This window comes from Thalassophryne amazonica, chromosome 14 (assembly GCF_902500255.1).
Source record: "Thalassophryne amazonica chromosome 14, fThaAma1.1, whole genome shotgun sequence".
In the NCBI taxonomy this organism is placed as follows: domain Eukaryota; kingdom Metazoa; phylum Chordata; class Actinopteri; order Batrachoidiformes; family Batrachoididae; genus Thalassophryne; species Thalassophryne amazonica.
The window spans coordinates 56,396,247-56,414,634 of NC_047116.1; the positions used below are offsets into that span (position 1 = coordinate 56,396,247).

The window sequence follows — 18,388 nt, forward strand, 5'->3', positions numbered from 1 at the left end:
CAGCACTGAGAAAATGCATTTTAAACAGATTCGTTAACAAAAAATTAATCTGTGGTACTTACCGGAAGGACCTCTATGAGAAATGTTTACATCTTTGAAATCTTTAGCTGTTATTCAGGCTACCAAAGTGTCTTTGTTTTAGAATTATGCACTTTTTCGAAACCAAACAAACATGTGGGGTTCAAGCGCACCACTACACTTCGCATTTTGCATTCAACCCATCTGCGCCAACTCGTGGGCCCTTGTACAATACACCGCACTGCAACTGGGGCCAGTAACGCTGTAAACCACACTGCCCCACTCCAATCAGGGGAAAGGAGCTGAGGTAAGGAGGCAAGCGTCCCAACAGCCACCAGTGCAAGTAGGGCCCGTTGGACACTGAAAGGGTACCCTGCATTACAGGAAGCTATGGTGTGCAGTCAAAGTGCAACAAAGGAGTGGCTGGATAACAACCTGTTGGTAGCCATATAATAGGATGTCTGTGCCAGATCCTTGCTTGCTGTGGGGATAAAATAAGGAAAAAAGGACAAGAAAGAAACATGCATTAGCACTTCTACATGGTAACTGTTTTTAAAGTAAGTAGGAAAACAAGTAACTATTTACAACTTAGTTATAATCTACAATTCAAAGCACAGCAGACCCACTCCATAGTGAAAATATGCAGAACTTTCTTTTTTTTTTTTAAAGAAAACCACAACTGGTGTGCGTGTTTGTGGGTATTTGATTAAGAAAGTGTGTGTCCAAACTTTTGAATGGCACTGTATTTGAGGACAAAAAAAAAAAAAAAAAAAAAAAAAAAATCTAACAAGATGTGTGCATATTTTATTAAAGACCTGATTACTTTGTAGGTTGATAGTCCAATGCACATTTCAGAGACAAATGGGACATAATCAACAAATCAAATAATCAACACATTCTTGGAAAACAAGAGATACTTCACCTCAAAATAATTTGAACTGTAGCCAGAAAAGATAGTGAATTTTTAAAGTAATGTTTAAAATAATGTAACATTATAAGTTTGATGTTTTTTAAATCATGCTTAATTTTTTAACAGGTCTTATTTATGACAGTGATGGCTTTGGCAGATGATGTAAATGCAACTAACAGCAAATAATTGAAAGATGGGACTTTATTCAATGAAGACTAAAAAGACTAAAAATAATAGTAATCACCCTATCAATTTGGTTACTACAAACACCTAAACCCATTTTGTGGATCTCAGACTATACATACAAAATTCTGAGTACATAACACTTTTAAATCTTTACTAATGCACTTTCTTTGCAATGCAGCACATTTAGCAAATTTTGGTGACCTAATATTCATAAAACCTCACCCATCTATCACTTTGAGGGAGCTTTACTAGTCATGTGGTTTTCTAAATTGTGGTCACACTGTTGTGGATCCAGCCGTTGATGCTCCTACACTGACATGCCAATTTCTTGGAGGGGAAGATTTTCTTTTGTTTTAATAAAATTTAACAAGATGGCACATGCTATCATGTGAATTGATGTTCATGATTCTAGATGTGCAGCAAATTATCAACACAAAGAAACATCCCTACTCATGGCAAGACTGGTTTTACTTGATCAACTACAACCACCATGTGAGAAGTTTTTAACTGCATCATAAATGAGCTAACACTGAAACAATTTAAAACAGACAAATTTATAAATTTTATATGCATGTGGCTTTGGCTTAATATTAAAGATCATCAAAAAAATCAGATGTGTGGCTGCATAAAAGTGAAAATGATGTGAATGTACAACAGACAGGAGTAGAGGGCAGAAAGAGCAAAGAAGAAAGCCTCTACCTCTCACTAGCTGGGAACATTTCACCACATCAGTGTGTGGGTGATCAATAGTTATTTCAAAGCCTGAAAAAAAATACATGACAGATGAGATCAACACAGGCACAGATGGGAGGTGACATGTCATTTTATGCTTCACCAAATCGACCCAACTGTGTTTTCATAACAGCTCACAATCAAATATGCAATCATTTCCAATATATGTGAAAAGTGCAGACAATTATGTACAGACCAGGTCTAACTAGGGGCAAAGGAGCCATTGCAAGAAGGAAGGAGCTACTGTGGAAAAAAAAAGTGTTAATTTTACATTTTCAGCTAATGTGATTTATGTTGCAACCACAGAAGACACAGCCCTAATGCTCATGAATACAGTAAAACTCGCATATAATGGATTCAGGTGAACCCGCAAATTTTGTCTGTTATCAAAATATGTATATATGTATAATATGGACAAAATCTGTTTTTCTAAGTCCATTGTGGAGTGGTATCTTCGAATCTTAAAGCCGATTTATGTTTCTGCAACTCTGTAACTTTGTGGCCTTGCAATGATGTTGACACGCATGTGACCCTTTAAAGTTCTCTGTTGCGTCTTTATGCAATTTGCCGCAGGGACAGTGGAATTTCTGGATTAATTTGTCCCTCAATGAGCTCCATTTCTTTATGCAATCATCAACCTCCAAACCAACAGTACGGTATGAACAATTTTCCTCCATGAATTGCAGGTCATTTGAGCATCTTTTTCTGACTTTTTGTTGTGATGTTGCTCATATTTGTGGACTTTTTGCCAAACATATTTGATCCATAATCAAAATGTAATTCTGCGAGCACACTGTTAAAACTATTAAAATATGACAGGAAAGGAAGGAGTGAAACCAGAAAAGTGACCATTCACAGCCCTTGCAGTGTCCATCATTTAGCAGGTGCGCGTCAGGCTCTCGGAAGGGTTCACAGCCACGCAGAGGGCCCTGACCTAAAGCGGTTTGGCTCGCCACACCCAGGGATAGGTGTGAAACCTAACACTATATTACAGTGCAGGCAGCAAGTAGCATTTTGTTAATAATCACCAGCCTTGAATTACGCCCTGCCTCTTTTAGGTACTGGGTCTGAGCACGGTTTCAAAAAACAAATGGCCAGGCTTTTAATCAAGGAAATACAGTACCCACTTTCTTTGAATCGGAGAGTATCAGTACTGAAATTAATTTCGTACCTCTGTTCCTGGGTATGTCCAGACTGCTCTGTCTGGTACATGCGAGGGGTTTTTAATGGAATTACATTGCGATCGGATGGGACATTTTGTCCAATGTGACTGAAAATCCATTCTGCAAAATCTGTTATATACAGTGTTTGTTACATGGAAAATCAAACAAAAACATTAGTACTTTTGCTTTTGTCCGGTGAGTGTGAATATCTGGTTTATACAATGACTGTTTACATTCTATTATTTAGATCATGTGACTTTTTACATGGTGGCACGTCAATCGACCCCAGAGGGTTAAAAAAAAAAAAACTAGAAATGGACAGGTCTCAGTCTGTGTTTCATGGCCATTCAAGTTTTGCTGGTCTTTCTGTATGAGATATTTGTCAATACCTACATACAGGGGAACACTTGCTTGTTGCCGATGTCTCGATTTCCTAAACTTGACATATTCTTTCTGAATGGCCTCCCGTTCATTGTATTTTGTTCATACTACAAGGCAATTTGCAATGTGAGTGCATAAGAGAGCCACGAGTTCTTTCTTCCAATTTCCACCTATTTCATAGTTCCTTTTTTTGTGTGAAATTCTTTCAAAACGTCTACTTTCTAAATCTTCAATTATGACATTGCTGATGGCTCTTGTGTTTTGGGTACTTGTAAACTTTGACCCAGTCCAGCATGCAACCGCTGGACTGAGATGCTGACTTGGCTAGTTAATCTATTAAGAAACACCTCCCACCATCACCAGGACCCCGCCCCAAACACATGAATGGAATGCACACTGCCTGTTTGCCATGGACAGAGTGAGAGAGAGCGGAGTCACCCAATCTCTAAAGTTAATTTAATTTCTGAATGCTTCACAGTAGTCACAGCCACCCCTTCAAACAACGAACTTTTTTCCTTTAAAAAAAAAAAAAAAAAAAAAAAAAAAAAAAAATCAATCAATGCCATTGAAGGCGTCAGTTTTCTACTGCTAGTCCATCCCGATCTGTGGCCACACTATCAACTTTCATACACAGCCTACACAATATCGTATACTACAAGTTTCAGCATATCCCACGACCCTGTGGCTTGATTTCTGAACATACAGTAGGTCACAGATTACACAGATTACCTAGATTAACTTTGGAATTAATTTTTTCATCATTTTCTCGTACACCTGCACATACTTTATGCCATTCCTTTATTCTGTTTAGCGCAATTTATCAAAACAACCCAAAAGCTTTTCACTGACATGCGTAAGAAATCATATGACGGATGCAAGTTACAACAATGTACTGTTGTTCCCAAAGTTACATGGTACCAACAACCATGTACTGTGAGAATATATTGCAAGATTCCTTCAAACTAAGTCACTAAAGCAGAATACAATAGGAGATTGCATGACATGTCACCTTTCCATGATTTACAGAAGATAATGCATTTGACAAAGCCCACAAATCAGGTGCAAGAAATCAGTTATCAATTGCACTTCTTCTTCTACTTCTTATCGATAAAACATTGTTTATAACAAAGTGTGCTCTCTCAAGTCATCCACTCCAGTCAACACTACTTACCAAGAGTCTGCAGCACTATGGATTCAAGTATCACCAGCTCTTGAGCTTGCTGGAGGTATGCCTGAAGTTTGATAGACAGCCATTACATAACAATTTGTAATGAGTCTATTATTCTAAGCTCCTAATAACTGATTTCAAATTGGCTAAACTCCCAAGCTGAGAGGCTCGTTTCAATATCAGTGTCAGTATCAGTTGTAGCTGCAGGCCAGATGATGAAGCCCTGTGTGCAGGGCAAGAAACTTGGCACAGCATGTTACACATAGGAAAACCATTGCCACTTAGAAAACCAGAAACAGACATACAAAGAGTGAGAAACGTGCAATGCACTAATTCAACTTACATTACTTTTTGTGTCTAGAGGCAGCTCTTGGGGGTTTAAGCAAGCATGTGCAACTTTGATCACATGTTCGAGCTTTCGAGGTTGCTCCTCCACTTTAGCAGCCAAGAATAAGGTGGTAGGAGAAATTATCTGCACAAAAACAGAAAGACATTAAAACAACTGAAATGCAACAGTGCACTGCACATCAATGGCTGTGTCTGGTGTGTGAATACTTACATTCCTGTGAAATTTGGTAAAAGAGTGGTGCATATAAAATCTATGCATGTAAACAATAGCTGTATTTATTGTTAATTGAGAGCTGGAAGATTTGGTCAAGGAAGGTTGGTATGAATAGAAATTCACAGAACGTAAAAGTAACACTATACAGCAGAGAGCTAGGACATTAAATTAGCCACCCTCTCCACTCATCAATCACAGCTACATCCTAACACTGGACACTGATTCATGCTTCTGACACCAGCTGTGCTTTTCTCCACATCGCTTTTTCAGTTTAGTAGGAAATTTAGTTTAGCAGCAAATTTCCTAAATATATGTCTAAATGTTACAGACACGACTGTGTAACTGATGGACTGAAACGTGTGAAGTGAATTTGGTATGGAAGCATCCAAATAGGAAGTGAGGTAATATCTTAAATGGAGCGGCTACAGGCATGAAATTCATCTCAATCTTAAATAGCTATAGATTAGAGATGAGTGAGTACACCACTGTCTATATCTATATCTGTTCAACCATCTAAATGATCTGTATCTGTACTTGTAGTGGGCGGGGCCTAAACCAGAAGTGGGCGTGGTTCAACCCAAAATGGCTGGGGCTTAAATTAGTAAATTATTTTAAATCCGAAATTGATATGGATTGATTAGATGTTGCTATATTTAGATAGATATATACTTTTTTATGTCCCCATGGGGAAATTTGTCTTGGACTTCTCAAAAATCATGACCCATACAAAGATACAGAACAACACATAAACAGTTCATAACAAATAAATAAATACATAAATAAAGAATAAAAATAAATAAAAAAAACATACAAATACTAAAACCTCCTAATGTGCCCGATTGCTACATCTATTCAGTCTGCAATGGGGGACTCTGAAACGCCAGCCCGATGGTAGCAACTCGTATTGCGTGTGCAGAACATGGGAGGAGTCAGAAAGAATTCTGTCCGCTTGCTTCATCACGCACTGATCAAAAATTGACTGAGGATTGTTATACTGTTTCAAACCAATGATTTTCATTGCTGTGAAAACAAGGTAGTTTAATTTTGATCTTAGGGACACAGGAAGGTTCCCAAACCAAATGGTTATGCCATATCTTAGAATGCTTTCAAGAACTGCCTGATAAAACAGTAACATAATTTTTTGGTCGACTCCATGAAAACGCAAACGTTTTCATTCAAGCGGGAACATAACCAGTCAACATGAGTGTTCCATGTAAGGGAACTGTCTATACAGACACCAAGATATTTGTACGATTGCACCTGTGTGATTGGTTGCTGGTGTATAATTACAGGGTTGTGATTGCCAACTAACTTTGGATCAAAAATGACTTCCTCTGTCTTTTTAACATTTAAAGTAAGGTAACTGGAATCACACCACTCAACAAACTGCCTCACCTCTGAATGATAGATATTCAAATCATCATTCTGTTGAAGTAAGCACAGAAGTGCTGAGTCGTCTGAATATTTAAAAATATAGTTTCCAGGGTGCTTGGCTGAACACATTAGTATATAAAGTAAAAAGGACAGGTGAGCTCACACATCCCTGTGGTGCTCCAGTACTGATGTCTTTGATTTGGGACAGGTTAGAATTTACCTTAACCTGCTGTGTTCTGTTTGTCAAAAAAGAGTGAAACCACCGTATAAGTGACGGGTTGACATCCAACGCTTTAGGTTTCTGAATTAGTAAGTATGGCTGAAGCGTATTAAAGGCGGAGCTGAAGTCAATAAAAAGTAATCAGGCATATGATGACTTGTCATCAAGATGTTTTAAAACAAGATGCATGATGGTGGAAATCGCATCATCTGTGCATCGCCCTCGCCTGTAAGCAAACTGAAATGGATCTAATTTGCCATCTACATCTATTTTCAGCCTGCTCACAATGTATTTCTCAAAACATTTCATCACAACTGATGTCAATGCTATAGGCCTAAAATCATTGTCTTCGCTGGGGTTTGCCTTCTTGGGCACTGGGATGATCATAGAATGTTTCCACGGGGCAGGGACTGTATGGGTGTCTATAGACTGTTGAAAAACAGGACACCAAGCTGCAGTAAGCGCCTGTGCAAATGTTTTTAACAAAAATGATGAAATCCCATCTGGCCCTGCAGTCTTTTTTAACAGAGCACGCTGAAAGAGACGTTCGACCTGTTGTGGATCAATCCACAGTCTATGTGACGCATTATCAGAGGGGGGTAGGGAGTCCAGCTCCTTGTTACACTTTTCAGAGAAATCATGTGTCTCAAATCTCAAATAAAAATCATTTAACTCATTGGCCATTTTGGAGTCATCAAGTGATATAAAATGCTTTTTATAAGGGTTCATGTTTGTGATAGCCTTCATAGAATCCCAGACTCTCTTGGTGTCTGAAATATTAAGTTCTAAAAGCTCTTTCTGTTTTCTCCTTGCTACACGCAATTGCTGATTAAGTTCTTTTTGTGCTGATATCAGTGCAGCCTTATCATGAGTTTTAAAAGCAATTTTCTTTCTGTTAATACAGTCTTTGATTTGCTTAGTAATGAAGGGTTTGTTATTTGGATATATAACATCCTTTTTTATGACAACACTTTCAATACAGAAATGAATATAGTATGTAATTGCCTCTGTAGCAGAGTCAAGGTCCTGGCTGTGAAATATGTTCCAGTCTGTACTGAGAAAACAACCTTTTAGAGTCTCAATGCTGTCATTAGACCATAATGTTACCCGTTTTGTCTTTGGCTTAGAGCTCTTTAATACAGTCCTGTATGAAGATAATAAGTGAACAGTGCTATGGTCCGAGTTGGCTACAGGGGGCCTCAAGGTGGCAGTATAGGCATTTTTAACATTTCCGTAGCATTTGTCTAATATGCTGTTATTTCGTGTAGCACATCTAACATATTGTTCATAATCCGGTAGCAATAGTTCCAATTTACAGTGATTAAAGTCACCCAGAATAAAAACCGGCGCACCCGGTGTGCGTTGCAGTTGATCGTGTATACAGTAAGCTGTAAGACGTGCAGCCCTTGCTGCTTTCGCGCTGGGGGGGACGTATGCTGCACACAGGATAATATTCCCAAACTCCCTAGGTAAGTACCAGGGCCTCAAAGATAAGCAAAGGAGTTCAGCGTCAGTAGTACATACCATTGCTCTCGCCGTAACCTGTCGACACCATTTGTCATTCACGTAGACCACAATACCTCCGCCTCTGCTCTTTCCTGAGGCTGATGTTCTGTCCGCCCAAAAAAGTGAAAATCCATCCACTTCAACCAGGGAATCCGCGATGTCCGAATGCAACCAGGTCTCAGTAAACACCATAATGCCTGCTTCACGGTACTCATAGTAGGCTTTGGCGTTAATCCGAAGTTCGGTGATTTTGTGCTGCAGTGACCTTATGTTAGACAGGATCATTGACGGCAAGGGTGGTTTGTATCGACGCCGGCGAACCCGCTGTCTGATGCTTCCTCTGCGGCCTCTCCTCCGTTGGCGTCCGCCTGTGAACTGGGCTCTAATTTCATTAGGCAGGTCCGGAGCAGCGGAGATATTTGAGAACCGCAGGGACAAAAGGATATCTCTCGTGTATGTTAGCGGTGATACTGCAGTTGTGCCACATACTAACTGTTGACAAGAAGTTACCAGATATATCAGAAGCAAAGTGAGGAGGAAGAATACGGAACTGGGCGCCATGTCGTGCCCTGTAGGTCGACACTGGCAACGCCAATCCCTGCGCAGAAAAATGCTGGCAGTTCCTGGAGAACCACTGCTTGGAGCACCAACAAGCCACTCAGTCCCAAAAACAACACAATATATGACAAAAAGGAACAAAAGACAATAAACGATAGACAAACAATTGTGTTTCGGTCACAACAGCGAGAGCGAGAGCCCGAGTCGCCAGCAGAGCAGCGCCAAACAGGTTATCTGTTTGTAATTTATTAATGTGTAATTTGTATTTATTGTTTATTTGAAAACTATTTACAGAACAGCCTCAAAATTGAGATTCAAATCAATGTTTTTGATCACAAAAGTAAGAGAACTATTTACAGAACAAGTTTTTCATGAACTCAGAACATGAATATTCTTAAGCGTATGAATAAATAACAGAACAGCCTCAGAATTGACATTCAATGTAGTAGGAAATTATGAACTACCAAGTATGCATGAACAAGAGTTGTCATACTCAACACAACTTTTTTTAATTTTATGATCAAACTATGATTTTTTTCAATTATTTATTTATTTTTTCTACCTAATGTTCTTGATATTTTTTCCACACAAAGCTAAACAATATTGATTAAGGTGTGTGTGTGAGTGACTGTGTGAGAGGGAGAGGTTGTACAACTGACCAATTTATTTTTATGAAATGCAGTGAGAAAGTGCCAGATACTGCATGCTGCCATATTCAATAAAAATATTAATATAGACTATGTTGTGTGTTCAGCTATGTGTGTATGTGGTCTGTAAGACTTTATTTTTTTAATGATCTGTGTGAACTTGGTGATTCATGCAAACATCCAGTGATGGCAAACAGGGAAATAATATGCCAGCCTTGTCCACTGTATTCTTCTCAAAAGCACTGCGTTCAGTAGGAGCAAAGTTTTCCAACTGACTTTATATCACCCAAACAAACAAAGAGCAAGCAAACAGTTAAAAAAAACAAATAAATAAATAAAACCCGACTGGAGTGGAGGCAGTGACCAACACGGTAAGAGCCATTTTCAGCTCTGTCTTGTCAAAAGCACAGTGAACGAAACAAGTTCACCAAGTAACTTTAAATATCATACAAAGCGAAAAACAGGCAAGCTGAAGAACACTTAAAGAGTACTGAGAGAGCAACGTGAGGTAGAAATCAAGCCAAGCACAGAGAGAGAGAGAGAGAGAGAGAGATCAATTCCTGTGTGTGTGTGTGTGAGAAGCTGCAGAGAGACGTGTCTGTGTAGGGAGGGGTGGGTGCTGTGTGTGACTGGCCAATCACAGTGTGAGAAGACAGTCAGTTAGCCAATGAGAATTTTCCTTCAGCACGAGCACAGACATCGATGGGTTTTACTCGTATCATGCTCGTACTCGTCAAAAATGCTTTATCCATACCAGATACTCACCTGAAACAAGTATCCGGCTCAACCCTACTATAGATACAAGAGTTACTGGTAATGCAGAGTGTGTAGCACTCTAATACCATGCAGCAGCATCAGAACCCAGTAATGCCATACAGTGATTAATGTATTGCAGTATTTCTACTTTATGAGAGGTGTCTTTAAAAAAAATCTTTAACATAATACTGTTGATCTATTTTTGGAATGTGTCTCTCCAATTTGAATTACGAGGGTAGGCTGAAAAGTTCTAAGGCTCACTATAATGCAGTTAATGCATTACTCCTTCATGGGGAGCCTTAGAACTTTTCAGCCTACCCTCGTATATGCTGAAATGCCTCATACCTGTAGCTAGTACAATTTGGGGATACAAGTCCTGCACCTGTAACCACTTTGCTGTATCAAAACCAAACTTACAAGGGCTGACTGAGATGTTCTGAGCCTGACCCATAAAAAGTAGGACATATTTCTCCCTCTTTTGCATTCTAAAAAAAAAAAACAACATTTCACACACCAAGTCAAAACTTCTTAATTGTCTATCATTATTACCTGGGCCCGGGTGCCTATGTGAGGAAGTGCAAATAAATAAAGTGGTGGTGTTGCTATGATGTGCACGTAATGATGATATGATGGCAAGTTTCACATTAGCCACAAGTGACAGAGTCAAAGGGCGACAAGCAGCCAGCACTTATTGCTTGATAGATGTTCCTGGGGCATAACCAGCTCATGATTACTTGGTGAAAATGTGCACAATGTTTAATCATAGATTATGAAGGATGGGGAAAACCAAACACTGTGACCATGAGTTTTTCCTCCATGCCCGACAGCTTAATGGAATCAAAGTCGACTTTATTTGTTTTAGTCCAACATCTTTCACAGTAACCAGGGCTGTCCCCAGAAATTTACTGCATGATGGCGCTACTACCACCCCACCCACATCAGGAAGAAGCTCTTGCATCTTGCCCTTTTTCAAATACCAATGGAAGCCATTTCCAGCAATTTCAGCTTTACATGTCTAAAATTACAAACTAAGGCCTTGCTGACACAGATACTGATACAATCCTTTTCCTTTGTAGGTTTCAAAAAGTGTCCTGTAAACACGTTGTAGTCTATATGCCAGGCCTGTATGTAGCACTGTAGCATTCCCATAAAAAGGGAGAAAAACTATGTGGAACATGCACATAACTGGTGTAAGAGCTAATCAATGTTGCAGCAGAAGCTAAAACTTTACAAAGGAGCACACTGAGTAAAATAAAGCCTTTTAGGAGAAAGAGGGTTCACAATGATCATCTAAATCAGTGTCATCCAAAGTATCCCAGAAATCAATCAATCAATCAAATTTTTTTTTTATATAGCGCCAAATCACAACAAACAGTTGCCCCAAGGCGCTTTATATTGTAAGGCAAGGCCATACAATAATTATGTAAAACCCCAACGGTCAAAACGACCCCCTGTGAGCAAGCACTTGGCTACAGTGGGAAGGAAAAACTCCCTTTTAACAGGAAGAAACCTCCAGCAGAACCAGGCTCAGGGAGGGGCAGTCTTCTGCTGGGACTGGTTGGGGCTGAGGGAGAGAACCAGGAAAAAGACATGCTGTGGAGGGGAGCAGAGATCGATCACTAATGATTAAATGCAGAGTGGTGCATACAGAGCAAAAAGAGAAAGAAACAGTGCATCATGGGAACCCCCCAGCAGTCTACGTCTATAGCAGCATAACTAAGGGATGGTTCAGGGTCACCTGATCCAGCCCTAACTATAAGCTTTAGCAAAAAGGAAAGTTTTAAGCCTAATCTTAAAAGTAGAGAGGGTGTCTGTCTCCCTGATCTGAATTGGGAGCTGGTTCCACAGGAGAGGAGCCTGAAAGCTGAAGAGCCAAGAGGGTGCAGGTTTTCTCTGCAGCCACTGACTCCAGCAGGTGATTCCACTGAACTCATCCTATCTACTCAACGTGATGTTAATCAAAGAAAACCTGCACCCTCTTGGCCCTTTATGGAATACTTTGGACACCACTGATCTAAATAGACTTATTGCACATTTACAGCAAAGTAGTGTGTTCATGTATTTAAAAACAAAACAAAACACAGCACTGTGTGTTGAGACACTGGCTGCTCTCCACCTCGCAGATGAAGAGATAGGAGAGGTATTTTAAGTGAATCAAGTTTAACTATTAAAAAAAATGCCTTTATTCTGATTCGATTAGAGTTCTCATCAATTCATTACCAGGGTGCACAGCAGATTTAGCAATACAGCTTTTGTGGAAAAGCTGCACTCCACAGCCATTTTTCACAAGCTGCATTCACATGCACTCACAGCCTGCCTGACTCAGGATTTTGCCGACTCTTGGCGCTTACAGTGTGGGAAAGCTCTGAAAGAGAAGAGAGGCATCAGTCCCATCGTTAGGAGGGACAGCCACCCTGTCATTAGGATGGTGCTAACAAGAGCACGATAGGTGCTAATTAAAGCAATTGTTTAGTCACTAGCCAATAGCAGTCGGCCTCTCAGTCGGAGGGGTCTGGTTAGGTTTAAAACTCCAGCTTTTGTGGCTTCTGTTTGTTCTTCTCTACAAGGGTCTGACAGAAGCCAGACTACCAGAGCAAGAATTTTAGCTGAGAAAGCTTCTGCGAAACATCCTCGCGTCAAGCAACCCAGTCCAGTCGAAGATTCAAGCTTCTCTACTACAGAAACCACCTGGACAACTGAGAGCCTACACAGAAACTAAGAGCCTACACAGAAACAGAGCTCTGAAACTCATAACGCCGCACCACAGTCTCATTTGAGGGTGGGCGCTAAAGGGTTAAAATATGACACATATGATGCAATAATCCTACATCCAGGTACAGCAGCCCTCGTAGGTCCCCATCAGAAACATAGCACTTTCTTTGAGTTTTTGGGCAAATTACACAGCAAACAAAGTGAAACTGCAAAGAAAAAGTGACGATGCAGCGGAAAGCAGACATGTTGCAGTTTTTTGTGACCCAGAGCTCAAACATGCCAAGGCGGTTGTGCAGGCGAGGGAACACAGCTACTCTGGCTAGGTGTGTAGGCTAACAATTACCGACAGGATGTCTCCCATTTGCCTAGTTTTCGCTTCTCCACTGGGAACTAGGGATGGGTATTGATAAGATTTTATTGATATCAATACCATTATCAATTCTGCTTATCGATCCAATTCCTTATCAATACCTCTTGTGAATTTTCTGTGTACTAAAAGTAGGCTTTACAGGTTGTCTATGTCAACAACATTTTTATTGAGTCTTTAAAGTAAATAAATATGAAATTGGTCACTGGATCCTTGATCTCTGGACATAAACAGAAATAAAATCTGTAGTTTTTGTCAAAAGCATTTCCTTTTCATTTCCCGGAAAAAGTAAAAAAAAAACAAACAAAAAAAAAACATAAATAAGCAAGAGTGCTCCAAGAGCACAATATCCCCTGCTGGCAAATGCTGCTTTGGTACAGGTGCTTGCTACATTTTGATAACTTTTAAAGGTATGTGATATTTAATTTCAGAATGTAAACACCAAATCATGAAACTCGCAATGTCTTAACTTAAAACAAGGAGGAGCACAGCAGGATGATATTCTCTGTGACTGCAATGTGACAATTCGTTTGTCCAATCTGGTTTACACTTATTGGATGCAATTGTAATACTGCTGCACCAGTTACACTGCAACCGGGAGAAAAGTTGACTGTAAATCACTTCAAAATGAGGCAAATAATAACAATGTGCCCCCTACGGTGGCCCGAATGTGACTAAATGTAGTAGGGATAACTTCTAATTGAATACAAAATTTCCTGTACAGAGACAACCCAGAATGCAATGCGTCGTCAACGGGCAACTTTTTTTTTAGTCAATCAAGGCACTTCCGGTAGCAGTGATGATTTTGGCTCAGCAGCACGTGGCTAATGTGCTTTATTTTGTAATGATTTTTAGTGTTTGTTTACCGCTACTTTCAAATCCATGATCTCAAAGTCCGTCTTTGCGGAGAAGCGTGAAAAATTCAGAAATGCGACAGCCCCACAGGTGAAAACATTTGCTGCTGTAAGTGGTGTTCCCTGCCATGGAAAAATATGCCTGTGAGTTTTGCGAAGAAAACCGCACATTTATCTGATTTTGGATAACTGTGACCATGAAGAACTGAAGAGAAAGCCACAGCAAATGGCTCTATTCGCAATCTTGCAAACAGGAAAGCTGTGATGTTGACACGGGACTTGAAATAGCTACCAGCTGTTCGTCTTAGCGATGCTACCTGCTTATTGACAAATTAAAGAAATCAAGCAACACAAATATGCCGATGGCTATCGGATGTTTACTGACAGTCATGTGAAATTCATAGAACTTGGAAATATTAAAGCTGAAAATGACTACATACGAAGTCATGTGAAACTGGAGCAGCGTCAGACAGCTGAAAGATATTCAACATGGCTGGTGTTTGCTAACAAAAGAAATGAAATCAGTGGGAAGTAGTTGTGTTCCAAGGTATTTATGAGTACTTTGTTTGTACTTGGGGCAGCACGGTGGCTGAGTGGTTAGCACTGTTGGCTCACAGCGAGAAGGTCATGGGTTCAACTTCCGCCTGTTGCCTTTCTGTGTGGAGTTTGCATGTTCTCCCCGTGTTTGCGTGGGTTTCCTCTGGGTGCTCCGGTTTCCTCCCACATCCAAAGACATGCGGGTTAGGTGGATTGGTATCTTTATATTGTCCATAGGTGTGCGAGTGGGTGTGGATGTGTTTGTTGTCTGTTTGTGGCCCTGCGACAGATTGGCGTCCTGTCCTGGTGTACCCCGCCTCGCGCTCTATGACTGCTGGGATAGGCTCCAGCCCCCCGCAACCGCGGCTGAAGATGTGTGTGTGTGTGTGTGTGTAGTTGTTCAATGTTATTTAGACGTATTCGTTGTTGTTTTTCTGAATACACCGCAGGTTACAAAGGAGCCAGTGTCGCAGTCTTATTGGTCTCCCCCATCTGATTGGTCCCCCTGACTTTACCGCGCATGCACCATTTTGGAGCGTTCACAGCCATGAACGGATTACAGTAGTCCCTCGTTTATCGCAGGAGTTACGTTCTAAAAATAGCCCGCGATAGGCGAAATCCGCAAAGTGGCCAGCGTTATTTTTTATAATTATTATAGACATTTTAAAGCTGTAAAACCCCTCACTACACACTTTATACACTTTTCTCAACCAGGCATGAACATTTACTCACTTTTCTCTCGTGTGTAAACACTCTCAAAGTTCAAACCTGAGTAGAAAAATAAGACCAACCTGTTTTCAGGCCCAAACATTTGTTTGAGAAATAAAAACAGAACGTTTTCCTATAAATAATTATGATGGCTTTTAGAACTAACGAATTTAATTTTAACGATCAACGTACGCGGTTGGACACATAAGAAATTATTAATAATGACTGACCAGTATTTCACAGTTCCTCTGATCGCGCCTCTTCGTCCTGGCGCCGCTGCGCTGTCACATCTTTTTCCACTGACTCACACCTCGCTGCAGGTGTCTTTTTCCAAGTGTAGAACACAGTTATGGGTAGCTGTTGGCGCTCCTTTTTCTTCTGAGCGAGAAGATTTTTATAAACAGACATGCAGAACACAATGCGCGTGCTTTCCCTTCGCGGTGTCACGACCGGCTGCTTGACGAGGCCGCGGAACACAATGCACTGTAAAAAAAGCATGCAAAATTGGACTAAAAAAATCCGCGAAACAGCGAGGCCGCGAAAGGTGAACCGCGTTATAGCGAGGGACCACTGTATAGTCTCATTTCTGCTTAAAATTGACTTTAGAATGATTTAGGAGGTTTTACTTTGTCATGTGATAGCTAATAATCACATAATTCCCTTTGATCAGTTTGGGTGTAGAGAGTCAGACTCTGACACACTGGTTGCCCTGATCGGTCCCCCGTCTTTTATTATGAAATAATGCTGAATTTATGTGGAAATGACTGTTGTACAAAAGCCTCAGATCTGTTGCAAAACTAAATGACGACTGGAGTGCAGTTTTAAGCAGAAACAAGGCGATAACCAGTGAATCGCTGCTGATGCTCCGAAATGACACATGCGAAGTGAAGACAGGGGGAGACCAATCAGAAGGGGGCACCGTTCAAACTGGGACACTGGAAATACATTGGTGGGCAAACATTGGAAAATTCATACAAAAATAGTACGCCCCTTATGGCTGTACATACGTACCAATGGGTTGGCGCGGACTTGACCCGAGCACCCTCTGGTGGTCACTTTTGGCAGATGAAAACATTACCAAGCTGTATACAAATATATGTAATTTAATCACTTTTCAAAGGGGTCAGACTCGTCAATAAAGTCAATTTAACATACAATAGTTCATTTCAGCTCATTGTTCCAGGCAATGAGCACTATCAGCTGGCTGATAGAAGCACGACCAGCTGATTTCAACAAAGTAATACAGCTGAGCTTGTTTTCATCGGACGGCCAGTCGTGAAAGTATGAATTCTTGCCTTGGGACTCGCCACTTCACCAACCCATATGCGGTACGAAGAATTGTCGCTTACCTGTACTGCTGTCTGCCATGATGAGGGACATGTAACTATAGTTACGTGCACCTGTTCACGATTAATCGCAATCTGATTTTTTCTCATTAAAAGGTGTAACCCTAAATCATATGGCCTGTTAATAATTAGCCTTCAGAATGGATTTAAACTAACACAAACCAGGGAAGGTACGAAAACATGTTTTCAAAGATCAGTTCCGAATTTTAAGCTTTAAAAATGCTTCCAACGCTTCGGACATATTTAGGACTCAGGGAAAGAAAAGGGATCAATCACCAGGCTTGTTCTTTGACGAAAACGTAACTCCACAGTAAGCCAGGTAGCTATCTTAGTACTGCAACATAAAAGAAATTTCAACAACTGCAACAAATCTGATCACCACTTGATTACTTAGGACTTTGGTGATCTGCGATACAGCGCGCTGTATGTGATGTTGAGAACATTAAGCATAAACGGCCTTTTCGAAGTCAGCTCTTAGCTTGCCTGCTAACGCCCAACGATGGACCAAATTAAAACATTAACAATGAGGTTTCATTTCAATAATGCCTTAACGTAAATTTATCACACTTACAAAAGCACTAAAATTCTAAAAGTGCCTAATCTCGGAGGCATTAGCTTAGCTACCACCAGGCCTAAGCCAGCGCCATGTCCTCCGGTCTGGTTCCAAAAGGATACACGTTCAGTCTCTGACCCATTTCTTGAATCAGATTCGCCGCTTGTTGCCGGTATGAAAGCTCCCTGTCCGGTTCTATTCCGTACCGGCGTGACGGCGTGTTCTCCAGTTGTTCTCGGGTGAAAAACCATTTGGACGACGCACCCCGGCACGCCGCCATTACCGTCCACCTGCGTGCGGCCTACTTCTTCGTCGCTGTATTTTCTGAGTGGGGAGTTCAAATTACGTTAAGATGAATATCGCCACCTACTGTACTGGAGTGTACGCTACAGCTGACGCTTTTATCCAAAGCGAAGTGAGAAATCAGTCAAGCTACAGTTCAAAGGCAGCACAGAATTGAAGGGATACTTCAGCACAGTGGTGAATATCACCGTTACTTACATGTACGAACCACTTAGTGCCAGCGAAAAACATCTAAGTTGTTTGTTGTAAGTGAAGTTTGAGAAGGAAATGAGATGTTAGGAGCAGAGGTATTCTTGGAAGAATTAGGTTTTCGAGAGTTTCTTGAAAGTAGGGACTCCCCTGGTCTGATAGCACTTGGTAGTTTGTTCCACGATGAGAACAGCCTGAATTGTCTTGTGTATAGGATTGGGGTGGCAGATGCCATGACTGAGAGGAGTGGAGCGTTTGAGGGGTAGCATCAGCCTTCATAAGAGCAATTTAGTAGATGGTGCAGACCCACTAGTCGCTTTCCAGGCCAGCAATGATGACTTGAATTTGATAGTGAAGAAAAATTAAAGTATTCATTTCATTCATTCATTTTTTATACCCACTTACTCCAATCGAGAGTCATGGGGAGGATGAAACCTATACATCCCAGCACTCACGGGGCATGAGGAAAGGCACACCCCGGACAGGACACCAGTCTATCGCAGGGCCACATACAGACAAACAAATATACAGTTGTGCTCAAAAGTTTACATACCCTGGCTTTTTTTTTATTTGGCCATTTTTCAGAGAATATGAATGATAACAAAACCATTTTTTTTTTCACTCATGGATAGTGGTTG

General features: G+C 40.7%; 1 protein-coding gene across 2 annotated transcripts in view; it reads right to left on the reverse strand.

Moving 5' to 3' along the window:
• The window catches only part of ccnt2a (cyclin T2a), a 37,757-nt gene extending 20,177 nt beyond the window's left edge, over window positions 1-17,580 (reverse strand). Inside the window, exons 1-6 of one of the 2 annotated variants that reach the window (XM_034185817.1) lie at window positions 17,381-17,580; window positions 5,118-5,199; window positions 4,902-5,030; window positions 4,562-4,622; window positions 1,814-1,876; window positions 454-499 (exon numbers count right to left, since the gene is read on the reverse strand). In XM_034185817.1, the coding sequence (XP_034041708.1) occupies window positions 454-499; window positions 1,814-1,876; window positions 4,562-4,622; window positions 4,902-5,030; window positions 5,118-5,199; window positions 17,381-17,538 (539 nt within the window). In that variant the 5' untranslated portion in view covers window positions 17,539-17,580. Of the gene's footprint in view, window positions 1-453; window positions 500-1,813; window positions 1,877-4,561; window positions 4,623-4,901; window positions 5,031-5,117; window positions 5,200-16,708; window positions 16,781-17,380 lie in introns of both variants that reach the window. The other variant, XM_034185818.1, reaches the window with a different exon arrangement.
• Between the last annotated feature and the right edge of the window lie 808 nt (window positions 17,581-18,388).